This window comes from Rhineura floridana, chromosome 3 (genome assembly GCF_030035675.1).
Source record: "Rhineura floridana isolate rRhiFlo1 chromosome 3, rRhiFlo1.hap2, whole genome shotgun sequence".
NCBI classification, from domain to species: domain Eukaryota; kingdom Metazoa; phylum Chordata; class Lepidosauria; order Squamata; family Rhineuridae; genus Rhineura; species Rhineura floridana.
The window spans coordinates 140,013,035-140,031,061 of record NC_084482.1 but is presented as its reverse complement, the minus strand read 5'-3'; the positions used below and the strand labels follow the sequence as shown (position 1 = coordinate 140,031,061).

Sequence of the window (18,027 nt, the reverse complement as noted above, 5' to 3'; positions counted from 1 at the left end):
CATTTTTGTAAACATTATTTCATTGCAGAACTGCATTGCAAAATTCAGATAAGTACAAATTTTGAAGAATGACTATGTTTCAATTCTCAAATTGTTTTGGAAAGTATGAATTTTACAGATTTGGCTTTAACTACGTACTGAATTGAATTTCTCCCCCATCCATACTTGTGCTCCAGATGTGAAGAAACTGAGCCCACACTATTTTAATCTGCCTCATTTGCAGCATCAACTTTCTTCATACTTAACTACTGCACAAATTGCTTCCCAAAATCTTCATATGGAGCATCCACAAGACATCACCAACGTCAAAATTGCAGCTCATATTTTTTTCTGTTTTTTCTGGACTTACCTTTCCCATGGAAAATAAGATAAGTTTTATAAACAACCATGTTGCCAATGACTAGCTTGCAAAACGTGAACGACCCATTTGGAAGCTTGGAAGCACCCATAATCAAACAATGGGTTGGACAAATGACTGAGGTTGATTAGGCTATCAATTTTCTTTCATTGTGGTGGGCACTCAGCCTTGATTTAGGTGTAAGATTATTTCTACAGCCAAAGGTTTTATCTATCTGACTACAGTCTTAGGATTTTAGCCAGCATACACAGACTGATACATTTCAGAACTCGTCCATTCAAAGATAGGATGTACTGGCCACAGTGTGTGAGGCACAAGGAACAGCCACATTAACTGAAGATTGTAACACTCTGCTTCACTTTGATATGAACAAGAATGTGTTCATAGCCTAGTCATTTAGAAAGTATACACTAATTTTTGGCAATTAAACTTACATTTCATAAAGAAGGACATGTTATTGAAATTGAAATGGTGTCGTCTTGATTTTGTTAATCTGCTAATTCACCATTTGCATTTTTTTCTTTTGAAGGAAAACCACATGTTGTTGACATCTTAGACACCCTCTATCATGAACTGACTGCCTGTGAACTCATTCGAAATAAGCCTCTTGAGAAGACTCCAGGTCACCAGTCCTTGGCTAACCCTTTGGCTATCTCCTGTTGAGCAATAGTGCTATCTACAGTGAATTGTGATTATTACCCCCCAGAGGGCTTGAAAGCCACAATACAAAAATACAGAGTGCCTTGCCATCCAGAAGACATGTAAAACTCAAAAGCCAGAATAATAAAGAGACCATTGTTGAAATATGAGGAGCCATTACAGAGCCAATGTATTGTCAGTAGTGACTGGCAGCAAATCTTGAACACAGCTCTAGGTTCTGATGCACGTGTCTTTTCCAGCCCTGTCCCATGAGCTCTACTGCATTGAAAATTCCTGGAATTCATGTTTGAGATCTTGTATGTATACAACCTGTATTCTGCCACTTTGCTGTGCTCTCCTGAAATTGCATATGATACTTCTGGGAAGTTCTGTAATTTCTCATCTAATTTCTAAGCAAGCCTTATCTAGGAGACTGCTCATTTCTCCTGAGGATTATTTAATAAGTGGCACCTAAAGCCTCCATGTTATTGCTATCAGAAATAGTCCGATCCATTGTATACAAGGTATTTTGTGACTAACCCTGTAGACCTTTAAGTTCCTGATTATAATAGGAGAGGTTAACAGTGGCTTTCTTATTATCTGTTACAATACGGTAGTTTATCTTCCCTTGAGCATCTAAGGTGTGTGGGCACACCTTCTTAATGTACAAAGGGGAAATCAGTATAATAAAAATAGGCCAAGGCTGCGTAAACCTCATAGCAACCTGTAAGATAGCTATAGGTTGTTATCACTACCTGTAGTCATGAGGGACTGTGTGTTCTGTAGAGGACATGTGTTTGTGTGGTGTCAGTTTGTGACCTTGTAAACACAGAGCTAATTTAATTCTATAGTTGTGTTTGCATTTCTGTCCAACTGGATATTTTATTTAAAATTATAGGCACTCTACAAATGTAGTTATGCTCTGAAAGTAGCTTTTAACTACTGTCCTATTATTACAAATTTTTAGATTGCTATATTAAATGCTACCTTTATCCTTTTGAAGTAATGGCAGTGAATCTGTTGACTGGACTGTCAGGCCCTGAGAGTATCTGGGGCAGCAGGATGCCTGGGATATTGGGAGAGGGAGAGAGCCACAGGGAGAAGTGCCTACACTCCCTCATGAGGAGCTCTGAGAACATAGGAGTGGAATGGTTTAATTGCACCCTGCCTATCAGAATGCCAGATGTGTGTGTCAGAGAGAGAGAGAATATAAGACCTTTGGAGCCTCTCATCCAGAACCTTCTAAACAGTTGCCCCAACACATGAGGATTGGGGCATCTGTGGCTATCCAGATGTTGTTGGACTCTACTTCCCATCAGCCCCAGAAAGCATGGCCTATGGTCAGGTTGTAATCCAGCAACATCTGGAGGGCCCTTGCTTCCTCAGCCATCCTAAAAAGAGATGTCTTGTTTATTCTAAACTATTAACTGTAGTGGCAGTGGAGACTGGTGGCTCTGATGTCAGTGGAGCAGTGAATCTGCTCTGGGTCTAAGTCCAAACTCAAGGAGCTGAAATTCAGACTAAAACCCAGAGTGGATTCACTGCCCCACTGATATCGGAGCCACCAGTCTCTAGTGTATGCTGGTTTGATCCATACCCAGTTACACTTTTTTTAGTAACTAAATTGTTAGTCAGGGACCTTGGTCTGCATTCAGTGCACCTAGCTGGGCCATTGTTTTCCACAGTATCTGCTGCTAGATATCACACTGATTCTGTTACGTGTGCATATCACATAACACTCTGGAACACATCACTTGATGCTTCTCAGCGAAATGCTTGAGACATCTCCATTGAAAACATTTGTGTCTGAGGCAGAGTGAAGTGACCCAGAAACCTCTGTGTTTGATCAGTGGTGGCTCTTTCATGTGCATGAGCATCACCTGATGGTGCAGTTTTGAAGGATGAACATGCATGTAAACAGAATTCAGTTTTAAAGCAGTGGCTTTTGGAAGCCTGCTTCATTCCCCAAACAAAACACACTCCTTCACAACCCCATTGCTGTGATCCTAACCACACTTATGGGGAAGTATGTTTGCTTTCAATTATTGGGTAATGTTTCTGATTGCACTCTCCATTGAGATGCATGACAAGGTTTTACAGATCCCGACAGAGTGATGCTTCCTAAGGACCAAGGCACATATGGCACTTAGCAGTGCCTGGGTGTTTGTTTTTGCTTTGTATTTGGAAACATTACTAAAGGACAACACAAGAGGTTTATAAAATTATTATTATGGAATAAATGGATAAATTCTCCTTCACTCTTAACTGGACAACTTGGAGTTACCCAATGCAATTGATGGGCAGTAGATTCAAAACAAAATACTTCTGCACACAGCACATAATTAACTTACGGAGTGTGGAGCTGGCTTCTGGCTTGGATTATTTTATATGGGGATTAGACGGATTCAAGGAGGTCTGTCAGTCGATTATTAGCTGTGACAGCTAACTGAATCTCCATGTTCTGAGAAGTTTGCCACTGAATCTTTGCTGGGGGGGAAGGAGTCCAACAACATGGGACAATGGTTGCCTTTAAGCCCTGCTGTGAGCTGCCTTGAAGCATCCAACTGGCAGCCGTTGGAAACAGGATGCAGATTTAGATCAGGGCTGGAAAACACTTGTCAGCACAAGGGCTGCATTTCCACATGAACAACGTTTGGGGAGGAGGGGCATGCCAGTGGTGGGTGGAGCCAGAAAAGTGAGCAGAAAAGTGAGCTGAATGTTTCTGCATACACACTCCACGAACACATTTAATTTACCTGGGAGTAAGCTCCATTAAACATAAAGAGACTTACTTCTGAGTAGACTTGTGTATGTTGTACTATAAGTCAGCGATACAATCATTTTTAAAAAGTGCCTGTTTGGAACTGTTTGCATTTGCCATGGGAAGGAAGATTTGCACAAAAGAGCTTCCAGGGAATATCTTCCTCACAAGACGAAGATGCATCCTGCTTGGAAGGAAGGAAGGAAGGAAGGAAAACTGGAAGGAGAAGCTCTTTAGAACCCTGGCTGCTTGCTGCTGCAACTTCTGCCTGCCCCTCGCTCACCCTGAATCCTGAATCTGTGGCTTTTGGCTTGCTTCTCTCCACTGGTAAGAGAGGAGGGGTGGGAAGAGAGGCAGAAGCCACCTTGAACTTTGCATACCACACACACACACGTCGTCATCTCTTACCTCTGCAGCCAGTTCTTCGTGTCCATTTTTCTGCTGCCTCCTTGCCCTCTGGTTCTTTTCTCCCTCCACTCCTGTCCATTTTTAACCAATTGTTTTCTCCATCCCCCCCCTTGCTTTCCACCCCCTCCCTCATCGCCTCCTAAGCATCCACAGTGTACAAGGGAAGAGCGACACTGCACAGAAGCCCAATTTGAAGCACATGATTTTTATCCACAAATCAGAGGAGCAGAAGATTCCCCTGCTCCCCCCCTCCCAAGTAATGCCCAAAAGTAACTCTGGAAACATTACAGTTACAGCTCAAAAGTAATGAAGTTACTACTCGTTCTATTACCAGCAAAATGTAATGAAGTTACCCACTCATTACTCAAAAAAGTAATAAAATACAAGTAACTCATTATTTGTATCGAGTTACTTCCAAGCTCTGTGTATAGTTAGGCAAAACTGCATGCAAACTGTGCTTATTAGGATAAATGTACACTAAAATGCTGATGAATTTTCATGAGGACTTCTTGATTTTAAAAATATCCCAAAATGATACAGAAATGTGGAGACCTGAACTATGATTGAAAAAATGAGAAGCTTAGAGAAACCAAAACTGGCAGGTTCACCCATCCCTATTCCTACCCCATTGTTCTTGAGCAAGGAAGAAATAAAAGGCAGGGTGTCTGAGACTATTAGATATGTGTAATTTTAAAAATGCACTTTCCTAGTCCTTAATGGAATAAGAAGATAATGGATTTGGCTAATAGACAATTTAGGGTGCAAAACAACATCTAATTCAAAATTAAGCCAAACCCTCCCCAGGGGGAAATAGCTGAAGCCACAATCTCACTTTGAATGTGATTTTTTTAATCAATTAGTGATGTTTTGTTTTTATGCCACAGAGCAATTACTGTATAAAATATATCCTGAGCTATATAATATTATGTAAAACTATGCTAGGTGGTGACAATAATATGAGGCTGGCATACAGGTAACAAAACCAATGTCATGGTCTGAATATATTTTCACTAATGTTCCTATGACTGGTGTATGTATAAACAGAGGGATAGGCTACACAGCTGTGCATGTATAAGACAAAACAGAGTAGAAGTCATTATGTAAACAAGGGAACCTGCTCTCTCACTAAGAGAAATGCAAGTATGTGAACCCAAATTAAGAGTAGACCACATGTTTCCCTTCCCTCCTTAGGACAGAATCTTCCAAAGACCAAGTCACTCAGACAGTCCTCACACTAGAAACAGCTGAGAAGAACAGAGAGAACATCAAGATGCAAAATTCAGCCCTTGAATCTGAATGCCACATCTTCTTATAGGCTCCTAGAGTGATCCATCATCGTACAGCCTCCATTCATATAAGGTTCTATATAAGCCTCACTAGAACAAATGAAGGTAGATTTTACTATCTTTGTTTCTAATGAGAAAGCAGAGTGGGAAAAATAATAGCAGGGAAATATATGACATACCTGACAATGTATATTCTCCCAAAGGATGGCTGTATCCTCAGGTCATTTACATGTGGATTCCGGATGTATTTTTGCTTCCTGGGTTATCTAAAACATTAAGCAGCCATTTCTCCTAATGAGAAGCTAGGGAGCTATGTAACCCAGATGCCCTAATAGCTCAGACAAAACACCAATTAAGGTGTAACCAGAGAAAGGAAAAACTGTCACTGAGCACAGGTGGGTACTACTTTGAAGAACAGAGTAATCAGCAAGTGCTGAGAGAAGATGTTGCTAATAAATTATACTGGAATAAGCTCGATGCATGAAGCGACAGAGTCTGTTCTTGCAAAACCAATCACATAGAGATGTGATAGAGATCAATGAACAGGATCTTCCACTTTTTTTTCAAACGGTTACAAGCAGCTGTGAGGAAAGGGGAGTTGGGTCAGGACCAAAGCACTGGCATAAGCAGGAATTCGTTCTTTGCCACCACCATTCCATGCCCTTTTGCCTTTTAGACTCTCACACACTCCTTGTCTGCTATTTAACCCCTCTTGGCAAAACACAGGTTATCTTGCAAGGGCCTGCATGGCTTGCCCTGTGAGAACAGTATATAAATCCAAGATTTTGTAACTAGGGGCACAATCCAACTCACCTTTCCATTGGGCTGGAGGGCCTTGGATACCGCGGACCCTCGGTTACAATGGCAGACTCCTGGTGCTGCCAGACTCCACTGGCCTCTGTTGACAGCAGTCCTCCACCACAGCTGAGCTGCGACTCTGCCAGGAACCTGCCGTCAGGGATGGACAGCCCAGCAGAAACCCCCCAAATGGGGCATTATGTGGGTGTGACAGGAACTGAGCCACAGGGGGGACTTGAACAAGATCCTCCTCGTGTTTGGAGCCCTCCCGTGTGTCCCAATCTGCCCAGAAACTCTACCAGCCAAAAGGCAGGTGAAGTAAAAACATTTCCATGGTGGCCTACGGGAGCACTTACTCACTGGGAGGCCTGTTCAAGGAAGGCCGTATCATATATAGTTTGACCCTAAATAGAGGCTTTTAAAACAAAAGTGTAATCCAAACTATGGGGTCATCTATCTGACATCCACTCCAGAATTATATCTAGAATCATAGAATAGTAGAGTTGGAAGGGGCCTATAAGGCCATCAAGTCCAACTCCCTGCACAATGCAGGAATCCAAATCAAAGCATTCCCAACAGATGGCTGTCCAGCTGCCTCTTGAATGCCTCCAGTGTCAGAGAGCCCACTACCTCTCTAGGTAATTGATTCCATTGTCGTTTGGCTCTAACAGTTAGGAAGTTTTTCCTGATGTCCAGTCGAAATCTGGCTTCCTGTAACTTGAGCCCATTATTCCATGTCCTGCACTCTGGGACAATCGGCAAGAGATCCTGGCCCTCCTCTATGTGACAACCTTTCATGTACTCGAAGAGTGCTATCACTCTTGAATACTGCATTCAGTTCTGGTCTCTGCACTTCAAGAAGGATGCAGACAAATTGGAACAGGTTCAGAGGAGGGCAACAAAGATGATCAGGGGACTGGAAACAAAGCCCTACGAGCAGACACTGAAATAACTGGGCATGTTTAGCCTGAAGAAGAGAAGACTGAGGGGAGATATGATAGCACTCTTCAAGTACATGTAAGGTTGTCACATAGAGGTGGGCCAGGATCTCTTCTCGATAGTCCCAGATTTGATAAGCATGCTCTGTACCTCCTCATCCAAGTCATTAATAAAAATGTTGAAGAGCCCTGGGCGCAGGACCGAGCCCTGTGATACCCCACTCGTTACTTCCGCCCAGTTTGAGAAGGAACCATTGATAAGCGCTCTTTGAGTACCATTCTGGAGCCAATTGTGGATCCACCTGATAGTTGTTCCATCCAGCCCACATTTAGCTAGCTTGCTAATCAGAACATCATGGGGCACTTTGTCAAAAGCTTTGCTGAAGTTGAGATATGTCCACAGCATTCCCACAGTCTACAAGGGAGGTTACCTGATCAAAAACGAGGAAATATTAGTTTGGCAGGATTTGTTCTTCAGAAATCCATGTTGGCTCCTAGTAATCACTGCGTTGTTTTCAAGGTGCTTACAGACTGACTGCTTTATAATCTGCATCTACATACATAAAACATATTTTTTGCTCTTTCTATATACTTAAACAAGACTATTTACTTGAAGGTTAAAGCTGCAATGCTATCCAAGCTTATTTGGAAATTCAACAAAAATGGAACTTACTTCTGGGTAGAGACGTAACATTTCCAGACATTTTGAAGCCATGGAAAAAATACTTTTTTCCTGGGGTTTGTGGGAAAAATTGAAAAATACACAATACTTATATTTTTAGCACCCTTTACAAGTTGAAGGTAATTTATTTACTTTAGGAACATAAAATGTATTATGTATAACTTGGGTTGCCCGTAAAATTATCATGTGTGATAAATTAAAAGTACAGTTTATTCAGACAATAATAAGTTGAAATTACTTTTTATTTTATTTTTTTGTTACAAATGGAGCTACAAGCAGATGAATTGTAAGGATCTAGCATCTCTTTGGTTTTGCCAGTTTATGAGGAGCTGGCAAAAACAAAAACAGAAGAAATCATCAACATTATACTGTATTTATAAACTTTTGGAAACTATCTTGTTCCGGAGAGCCTTTGGGAGGGACTGACAGGTGAGAATGACACTGTTTTTATGCTCTTCATTTTTAATTTTTATCTTTTTAGTCCTTCTAGTATCTCTCCCCCATATATGTAAGCATGTATGTATATGCATATGTGTGTATATATATATACTGTTATTGTGTTTTTATTGTCTATTATTTTATTATGTATGTGTGCAATTTTATTGTAAGCCACCCTGAATGCCCTATTGTAGGGTAAAAGGCTGGGATAGAAACATTTTAAATAAATAAATAAAGTATTTATTTACTTATGTATTTATTAAATGTATATCCCATACTTCCTCCCAAAGGAGCCCAAGGCGGCAAACACACCCAAACATCTTTTAAAAAGTAAAAATAAAGAAAATTATTGTGTTATTAAAATTATTATGTCTCCTCCAGTTCTCCACACTGTCAAGCAGACAGAAAGCACTCGTTTCCATTAGGGTTGTGAGGTCACAAGCAACCCAACCCTTGAGATTCCAGAGGCATGCCCTAGTGATGCCACAGCGGGGCCAGTGACATCAAGGGCAGGGCTCAGTGATACCACAGGGTGAGGCCCTAGTGATGGCACTCCCCCTGGCACCTTCCTACTTGCCCCCAACTCACTCATTCCCCCTGGCACCTTCCTATCCACCCAGCCACCCCACTCATTTCCCCCTATTCACTCCCCCAGGTACTTCCCTTCCTACCCCCACCCCACTCATTTCCCCGGTACCTTCCTACCCATCACACCCCACTCACTCCTCCCCACTCCCCCCACTCCTACGCCCATCCCACTCACTCCTCGAAGCAGTTTCCTTCCTACCCCCCCATCACGTTCTTTCATTGGTGCCCTGCATTGCGTGCTTATAGGCCTCCCTCCCACTCAACCTTTGGGGAGGCCTGGGCTCACTCGTGCTGCTGCCATCTCTCTGGGCAGGCAACCCAGCAACCTCTCGCGCAACCATACATGACCCCACAACACCCCTCACTTGCCCAAAGATTGGAGTAAATCCCCTGGAGACCCTGGGAACAGCCCCCAAACCCAGAGTCTCTAGGTAAAATCCAGAGACCTGGCAATGCTAATTTCCATATAAAGGACTGAGAAAAAGAGCAGGCAGGGAACCCAACCTCAACGAATACTCAGAGCTTGGAAAAGTTACTTTTTTGAACTACAACTCCCATCAGCCCCAGCCAGCATGGCTACTGGATTGGGCTGATGGGAGTTGTAGTTCAAAAAAAGTAACATTTCCAAGCTCTGCGAATACTATATGAAATTTGTTCAGTCTCTTTTTCTCCATCACTTTCTGCTTCTTTGCGTTGCTCTGTACTTCCTCTCACTCCCAGCACTTTGAGGCCTAATCAAGAGGACAGAAATAGATTTAGCAACAGTACCAACAAGAGGAAGTCCACACAGAAGACACTTAATGCTTCTTCTCTTGTATCAACAGTAGTACCTCCTAGAGAAGAAATGCATCTTGTTCTTGCATTTGAGAGTTGTATTCTCAGTGTACAACTCAGGACTTGCTTGTCTTCAGTGTACAGGAATGATGTGAAACTGTACATAGCCTTACTTAAAAATCTTCCTGTTATTTGGGTTTTGAAATCATTTGAGGGAGTAAATATATGAAGACCTTAAGCATTTTATGCATCATTCTATAACAAACTATTCTATAACAAACCGCGATAATGGATTGGATGGGAGCTAACAGACTGAAGCTTAATCCAGACAAGACCGAGACGCTGTTAGTGAGTGCCTTCTCTGCTCAGATGGTGGATGTTCACCCTGTTCTGGACGGGGTTACACTCCCCTTGAAAGAACAGGTTCGTAGCTTGGGAGTTCTTATCGACTCTTCCTTGTCTCTTGAGGCTCAGGTAGCCTCAGTGGCAAGGAATGCTTTCTACCATCTCCGATTGGTAGCCCAGCTACGTCCCTATCTGGACAGTGACGACCTCGCCTCAGTCGTTCATGCTCTGGTAACTTCTAGATTGGACTACTGCAATGCGCTCTACGTTGGGCTGCCCTTGAAGACAGTTCGGAAACTACAGTTAGTCCAGAATGCAGCGGCCAGATTGTTGACGCGGACAAGAAGGTCCGCTCATATTACACCCGTTCTGGCTCGTCTGCACTGGCTTCCTATTTGTTTCTGGGCTAAATTCAAAGTGCTGGTTTTGACCTATAAAGCCTTACACGGCATGGGACCGCAATACCTGATGGAGCGCCTCTCCCAATATGAAACTACCCGTACACTGCGCTCAACATCTAAGGCCCTCCTCCGAGTACCATCCCATCGAGAAGCTCGGAGGGTGGTGACTAGAAATAGGGCCTTTTCGGTTGTGGCTCCCGAACTATGGAATGGTCTCTCCAATGAGGTGCGCCTGGCACCGACGCTGCTATCTTTTCGGCGCCAGGTGAAAACCTTTTTATATTCCCAGGCATTTTAATGCGTATTATTATATGTATTGTTGTATTTTGCTACTGTTTGATTATTTTTGTTTACCTTTGTTGGTTTGATTCTATTGTTTTATTGTATTTATATATTCCTGATTGCTTTATTTTATGTACACTGCCCAGAGAGCCCTTGGGCTTAGGGCGGTATATAAATTAATTAATTAAATAAATAAATAAATAAATTTCATAATACATTTTTTAAATTTTTCAGAAAAATGAACAAATAGACATAGGGGAAACCCCCCTCGAATTTTCTGTCCCCTCCTGCCACCCAACCTTCACATCTCTAGTTCTGAGTAAGTATACATAGGACAGAGCTTTACATAACCAAAACGTTTCAGAAGCAATATAGGCTTCTCCATTTGACTGAAAGCAAATATCCTTGGCGCTGATTTATAGTTCTAAATATTAATAATCTGAGAACCCCAAACAATGTAGAACTTGGGTATCTCAAGGTCATAAAATATTCTATGGATAAAATAAGAGTACAAGGATATCCATGTGGACCCCATTGATCAGGGCTGCAGAACCTTTGGTCCTCCAGATGGCCAGCATGGCCAATGATCTGGGATTATGTGAGTTGCAGTCCAACAGTATCTGGAAGACCAGAGGTTCCCCATTCCTGCCATAATGAACCCGTCAAGATGAAGGCTGGTAACTTCTGGCTTCAAACACATGTAATTATTTGCTCATTCCTCAGTCCAACAACAATGCCCATAATAAGAAATGCATACCTTATTGTGACATTTATAGTGCAGCTAGTATATAACCTCAGAAATCCACATCATTCTTTTTTAAATAGAAAACTCAATATGTCTGCAATACAAAGTCTCTCTTTTGCTTCAGGAAATGGTCTTTACTTTTGCACTTGCTGGCAGTATCTGTTGCCAGATGGAGTGGTTAATTAACCTGCACCTGAGATAAAGTGTCAGCCTTAAGTGAGCTAACACCCATTATTGGCCTCTCATGCATGTACATTTATATCAAGGCCTAAATTTGCACTAGGGCAAGCTAGCAATCAAAGACAGCAGGTTGACTTGACATACAGAGGGTAGGAGCCCAAAATATACAGAGTATGCAATAAGCAGAAGAGCAGGCCACCAGCTGCTTAGCTGACTCATTTCATTCCCATGCTTATACACAAAAGCAAGGCTTTTTAGCAATGTTTGTTGAAAGGATAACTACTGTGAGAATGGGAAAATGGGGGGGGAATAGAATAGAAAGGATTTGTTTCCCATGCAGTCCTGCAAAGATTATAAATTGTGTTGAGCTACAGCCATCTTCGTACCCCCCCCCCCAGTCTCTGCATAATACAGTGTGAAAGAGGCTAAAAAAATGAAAACCAAGGAGAACAAACCAGGAAAAACAATCAGGAAAGAGTGACCAGAGAGGAGTATTACAAAACCAGAGATTATTGGGAGCAAATAGAAGCCAATTAATGAGGGTAAGCAAGAGTGCAATGTGCTTAGAGGGGCTTCTCTGCTATTGTTAAAAAGGTAAAGGTGTCCCCGCACTTATAGTGCGAGTTGTTTCCGACTCTTAGGGTGATGTCTTGCAACGTTTACTAGGCAGACCGTATATATGGGGTGGGATTGCCAGTTCCTTCCCCAGCCTTCCTTTACCCCCCAGCATATGCCGGGTACTCATTTTACCAACCACGGATGGATGGAAGGCTCAGTGGACCTCAATCCTTTTACCGGAGATTCGACTTCCTCCTTCCGTTAGAATCGAACTCTGGCCATGAGCAGAGCTTCGGCTGCATTACCGCCGCTTACCACTCTTCACCATGGAGGGTCATCTGCTATTATTATTTAACATATATTTAGAGCTAATAGAGCCATAGCATAGGTCACATCCATACCATACATTTATAGCACTCTTATACCACTTTAACAGTCATGACTTCCCCCCAAAGGATTCTGGGAACTGCAGTTTGTTAAGAGGGCTGAGAATTAGAAGATCCCACAAAGATCCAGCACCCTTAAAAACCACAGTTCCCAGGATTCTTTGGGGAGGCCATGACTTTCATACCACTTTAAAAGTGCTTTAAATGTATGTAGTAGATGTGAACACGGACTCTGAATGGAAAATAGAAGTGACACAGTCCGTGCTTGGCAGTCTGACCAACCAGTTCCTAACATAGTTATTTGAGAGAATGGGTTATATTAAACTATGTTTTGCTGAGAGTAGACCTAAGTTAGTCATTTTCATTAATTTCAGTGGCTCTGCTGTAAATATGATTAACACTGAACATGACTAACACTGATCAGCCCCATCAGTTCAATGCCATATACTTTTTCTATAACATTGACCAACACAGGGCAGACATGATTGTTTTCAGTCCCATCAGTTCAATGGAATTTGCTCCTAAAGTGTGCTTATGTCTGTGATTGTTATCAGGATCCTTCAGACCATGGTATTTCCGATTTCTATGTATGGATGTGAAAGTTGGACAGTGAAAAAAGCGGATAAGAGAAAAATCAACTCATTTGAAATGTGGTGTTGGAGGAGAGGTTTGCGGATACCATAGACTGCAAAAAAAGACAAATAATTGGTTGTTAGAACAAATTACCGTATATTCCGGCGTATAAGACGACTTTTTAACCCAAGAAAATCTTCTCAAAAGTCGGGGGTCGTCTTATACGCCGGGTGCTGAAAAAGAGCGGGAAAATTAAGTCAAAAAATGGCAGACAATAACGAAGCGGCAATGGCGGGCGGGGGTAGAGCCGCTTGTGCTGCAGCCGCGGGGCCGATAAGCAAGGTCGCGGCGCAGAAAATCAATAAAGGAACGGCTAGGTAAAAAAGGCAAAAAAGTCGCTGCCGCTAAGGAAGCAGGAGGAGGCAGCCGCAGCCACCGTATGCAGGGACCGTTGCGGCGTGAAACTGTCAGGCAGCGAGGCTCAAGGCAGTCCGAGATAAAAGCCGCAAAGGGAGAGAGAGAGCCGCAGCCGCAGACTCTCAATGAAATATTCCCGGGATGGGGGAGACTCAAACGGCCAGGAACGGGAGGGAAATAACGACGGGAGCTGCAGCCGCAAGCTCCCGCTGGGAATAGAGAGAACCGCAGCCGCGGTCCCTCTGATGGCCATTGGATGAAAGGCTGGGAAAATCAACGGCCCGGGCAACAGGGAACCCCCCCAAGGGAACTCCCCAGGAATGGAAAACACGACGTTAGATACAAGACAGAGGGAAGGGAACACTTGGTAAACACACAGTCACAAAACCTCCACACTCTGTCAAACAAATACAGCAACAAAAAACACAGAAAACTTAGCTAAGCTACGCTATAGGATCTCAATCTTGTTCGTACGAAGGCAAGAATGAACTGGAGAGTGGGAGGGGCCTGACGCCCCTAGTCTTGACTTCAAAGACATTCTTTCCTTCGCACGATAGGCTTTGTATACAACAACCAGCCAATCGCCGGTAAGGTACATCGCTTGCATGTCATAAGCAGGGGTAGTCTTATACGGCGAGTATATCCCAAACTCTATATTTTAACTGGAAAAGTTGGGGGTCGTCTTATATGCCCAGTCGTCTTATACGCCGGAATATACGGTAAACCAGAACTGTCACTAGAAGCTAAAATGATGAAATCAAGATTATCATACTTTGGACACATAATGAGAAGACATGATTCACTAGAAAAGATAATAATGCTGGGAAAAACAGAAGGGAGTAGAAAAAGAGGAAGGCCAAAGAAGAGATGGATAGATTTCATAAAGGAAGCCACAGACCTGAACTTAAAAGATCTGAACAGGGAGGTTCATGCCAGATGCTCTTGGAGGTCACTGATTCATAGGGCAGCCATAAGTCGTAATTGACTTGAAGGCACATAACAGCAACAACCATCCCTTCACTTTAAATTAATCGTAGATATTAGGCCAAAGGTTAACGGAGCCAATGGCATCTGAAGGCTGAAATCACACGTGTGTTATAAAGCACTTTAATTATCACTCTGGAATTTTCCCCTCCTTCAATCAATGTATATTACCACAGTTCTCAAATTATGCTTTGCCTGCTGTACATGTCACCACCTCCACCCCATAACTACTATGAGAGAAGGCACTCTTTCACAGTCCTATACCAAATAGGATCCCATAAAACCTTGTAACTCAGCTAAGATGCCATCGCACAGATAACTTTCAAGCCCATCACACCTTCATTCCCTTCACTGCCTTCACACACCTCAACTGAACTGACAATGTGGGCAAAAGGCTTTTCAGTTTCACCAGTACCCTGACATTTTTTTTAAAAAAAACAAAGATTTTCAGGATAGTATGAAAAAAATGGAAATGGACTGCCTTCAAGTTGATTCCGACTTATGGAGACGCTATGAATGGGCTTTTATGGTAAGCACTATTCAGAGGGGGTTTACCATTGCCTTCCTCTGAGCCTGAGAGGCAGTGACTGGTCCAAGGACACCCAGTGAGCTTCATGGCTGTGTGGGGATTTGAACCCTGGTCTCCCAGGTTGTAGTCCAACACCGTAACCACTATACCACACTGGCTCTCCAGAATAATACAGTGGTATAGAAATCATTTAAATAAATAGATAAAATTTAAATATTGTTGTGCATAATACTGTTGGTTCATAAATGCCTTGTGAGGGTGCTTCCTCCCCAAAATTTTATCTGTTCTCCATAGAGTGGCAGCATAGTAGCACAGGAAAAGTATGGATGGGCAAAATGTTACTAGTATCTGTGAAAATGAAAAGAATCATATGGTTAAGAATCATATCAGTTTCACAAGTGGAGAGGAGTCCTTCCCTTATGGTTGTCCATTCCATGGTGGTGGATATTGAAACTGACAAGCCTTCCTCTCCATATACATCTACCTGGTTGGCCACTGTGTGAACAGGATGCTGGATTAGATAGGCCATTGGCCTGATCAAATGGGCTCTTCTTATGTTCTCAGAGATTTAAAGAGAACGGTGGTATAATCAAAGCAAAAATAAATAAAGTTATTTTAGTAATACAATCCTGAATATAGTGGAGAGCAGTCAATGAAGGAGAAGCCTAACTCTAGATTAAAATAACAAGGCAGTTTGGGTTAACAAATTCATGGGAAATTAATGTATACTGCAATCTTGAACTAGGCAGTTGGAAAGTGGCAATCAGAAGTTAAAAGTTAATGTTCCTCGCTTATAAGGATGGTGGTGAATTGTATCAAGCTGGTTTTGCATAAAGGATTTAAAGCATATTAATATCTTTCTGTCACAAATCCTGTCTGTCACAAGAAAGACAGAACAAATCTGGGATTGTTTGGACAAAATGCTTAACCATGGTTTAGTAGTACATAAACAAATGCTCTCCTGTCCTGTTTCCTCTTCCAATGTGGCCACAAAGAGAAGATCAGCAGCTTTTGCTTCCATTGTTAACTAACCCAGTTTTTTTATGCGCAAACCCAGACAAACTATGCTTAGTCTTAACTATGGTGCAGAGAAACAGATCAACTTCAAACTGGTCAGTGATTTATCATCCTGGTTTGTTTCTCTAAACTATGGGGGGTATGCATAGTTTATTGGTTTTTCAAATTTTTCTGTAACAATACAAGTAACAAGCATGGACAATAAAGGGGGGAAACAGAGCAGCAAAACATGTCGAGTCATAATACCATTAACAAAAGCAGGCATATGTTTTTAAAAAGAGAGACAAAAGAAAGGAAAAACTGAATAAAAATAAATTGTCAGAGAAGGGGTCATATAGGGAAGGGGAAGGGATGGAATAGACTCTCGCAGAGCCCCACATGTTGTACTGATCATGCAAACAGCTCTGAGTCCCAGATCTCAGAGTATTTATGTTCTTTGTGCCTCCGAGTAAAAGTAGCTCATATGCTGCAAGGGAAGAAAGGTCCTCTGACCAATGAGCAATCGGGAGAGCCATTTGATCCTTCCGGTGCTGTAAGAAGAGTTGCTCACATAATAATAAAGCATGCAGGGTCCAGCTACAGTGATCCTCTGTCAAATTCCAGGACTTCGGGATATAATGAGGTATAGCACGAACATATGAAATTTTTAGAGACACTCCTAGGACTAGGTTAATGTGAGTAAATACTTCTGCCCAAAACATGGCCACTACAGGGCAAGGTCAGTCCATATGTTTCAATGCTGCCTCTGTCTCACATCAGTAGATGTAATATGCTTCTGACGTTCTCTAAACTATGGTGAAGATTATCGACAGTTCTGCATTCAGATATGACAAATCACAGTTAAATGAAAATGGAAACAAATACTTCTAATCTCATCCTTGCAGCTGTGCTGAAGAAAGAGATTTGATGCTAGGCTTGTTCACGTAGCACCAAATCATAATTTAGTATTACATCCACACCATATCATAGTTTGTTTCATTTTTCCTTCAAAAGCCTCTGCTGAATCACCTGTATGAATCTATTAGTTGTGTTCCTGGAAATATACACCATATGAAAAGGTTCTAAGTGTCAAGATGTAATGTTTAAAAATGATGTATTTTCATCTGGGAAGTTAACGTGTTCTTGCCATTTGCAAGGGTGAACCCTCGGCAAGGGAGGAACCCTAAGATGACAAAGTCATATATAAGGTTGAATGTCACTCCGTTGAAAGCCCTTTGAAGAAGGGCTATAGCTCAGTGGTAGAACACATGCTTTCCCGGTTCATCCCCTGCTATTCCGATACAGGTCTGGGAAAGTCTCCTCTCTAAAATGCTGGAAAGCTCCTGCTGGTCGTTATAGACCAAGGATGGAGACCATCCAGATGTTATTGGAATGTAACTCCCATCATCCTTGACCATTGGTCATGCTGGCTAAGGCTGATGGCAACTGGGGTTCACCTTGTGGTAGGCCACAGGTTCTCATCCCTGTTGTAGACAATACCAAGCTAGATGGACCAGCGGCTTGACTCACTATAAGGCAGCATCCTAAAGGCATAGAGCTGCAAAATATTATTTTCAGGATAGTTTCAAGGTGCAAAACTAAAGAGAATGTCCAAGTAGCTCCCATGTGCCAGGATGTTTAATTTCTCATTGGCCCTGATGGAGGAAGAGCAATAATTGAGGAGAAGCACCCAATCAATTAAAATTATTATTAAACAATAAATCCAACTTACACCATGGCTAGCCTTTTAGATCATCTGTTATCATTAGATCCAAGTTTTGTGAGAATTATAACCTTATTTCTGTGGTCTTAAGCTTCTTTTTCATATTTCCACTAGCTGTAATAACAGTGACTACAAATGAGATAGGGTTTGATAGGGCTTTCCCCTCAGTATTAAATCATTGTTCAAACCTGTGCACCACCACAGTAGTTTATTGAGGACCCCACTTTTCATTCACTTT

The 18,027-nt window shown here is 42.2% G+C and overlaps 1 protein-coding gene across 3 annotated transcripts in view; it reads left to right on the top strand.

Moving 5' to 3' along the window:
• Positions 1-1,978, top strand: part of EFCC1 (EF-hand and coiled-coil domain containing 1) — a 128,372-nt gene extending 126,394 nt beyond the window's left edge. The window contains exon 8 of one of the 3 annotated variants that reach the window (XR_009761475.1): positions 888-959. Coding sequence is in view for 2 of the 3 variants with exons in the window: in XM_061618146.1 (XP_061474130.1) it covers positions 888-1,021 (134 nt within the window). In the remaining variant the exon portion in view is untranslated. Of the gene's footprint in view, positions 1-887 lie in introns of all 3 variants that reach the window. The other 2 variants (XM_061618146.1, XM_061618147.1) reach the window with 2 other exon arrangements.
• The last annotated feature ends 16,049 nt before the right edge of the window (positions 1,979-18,027 follow it).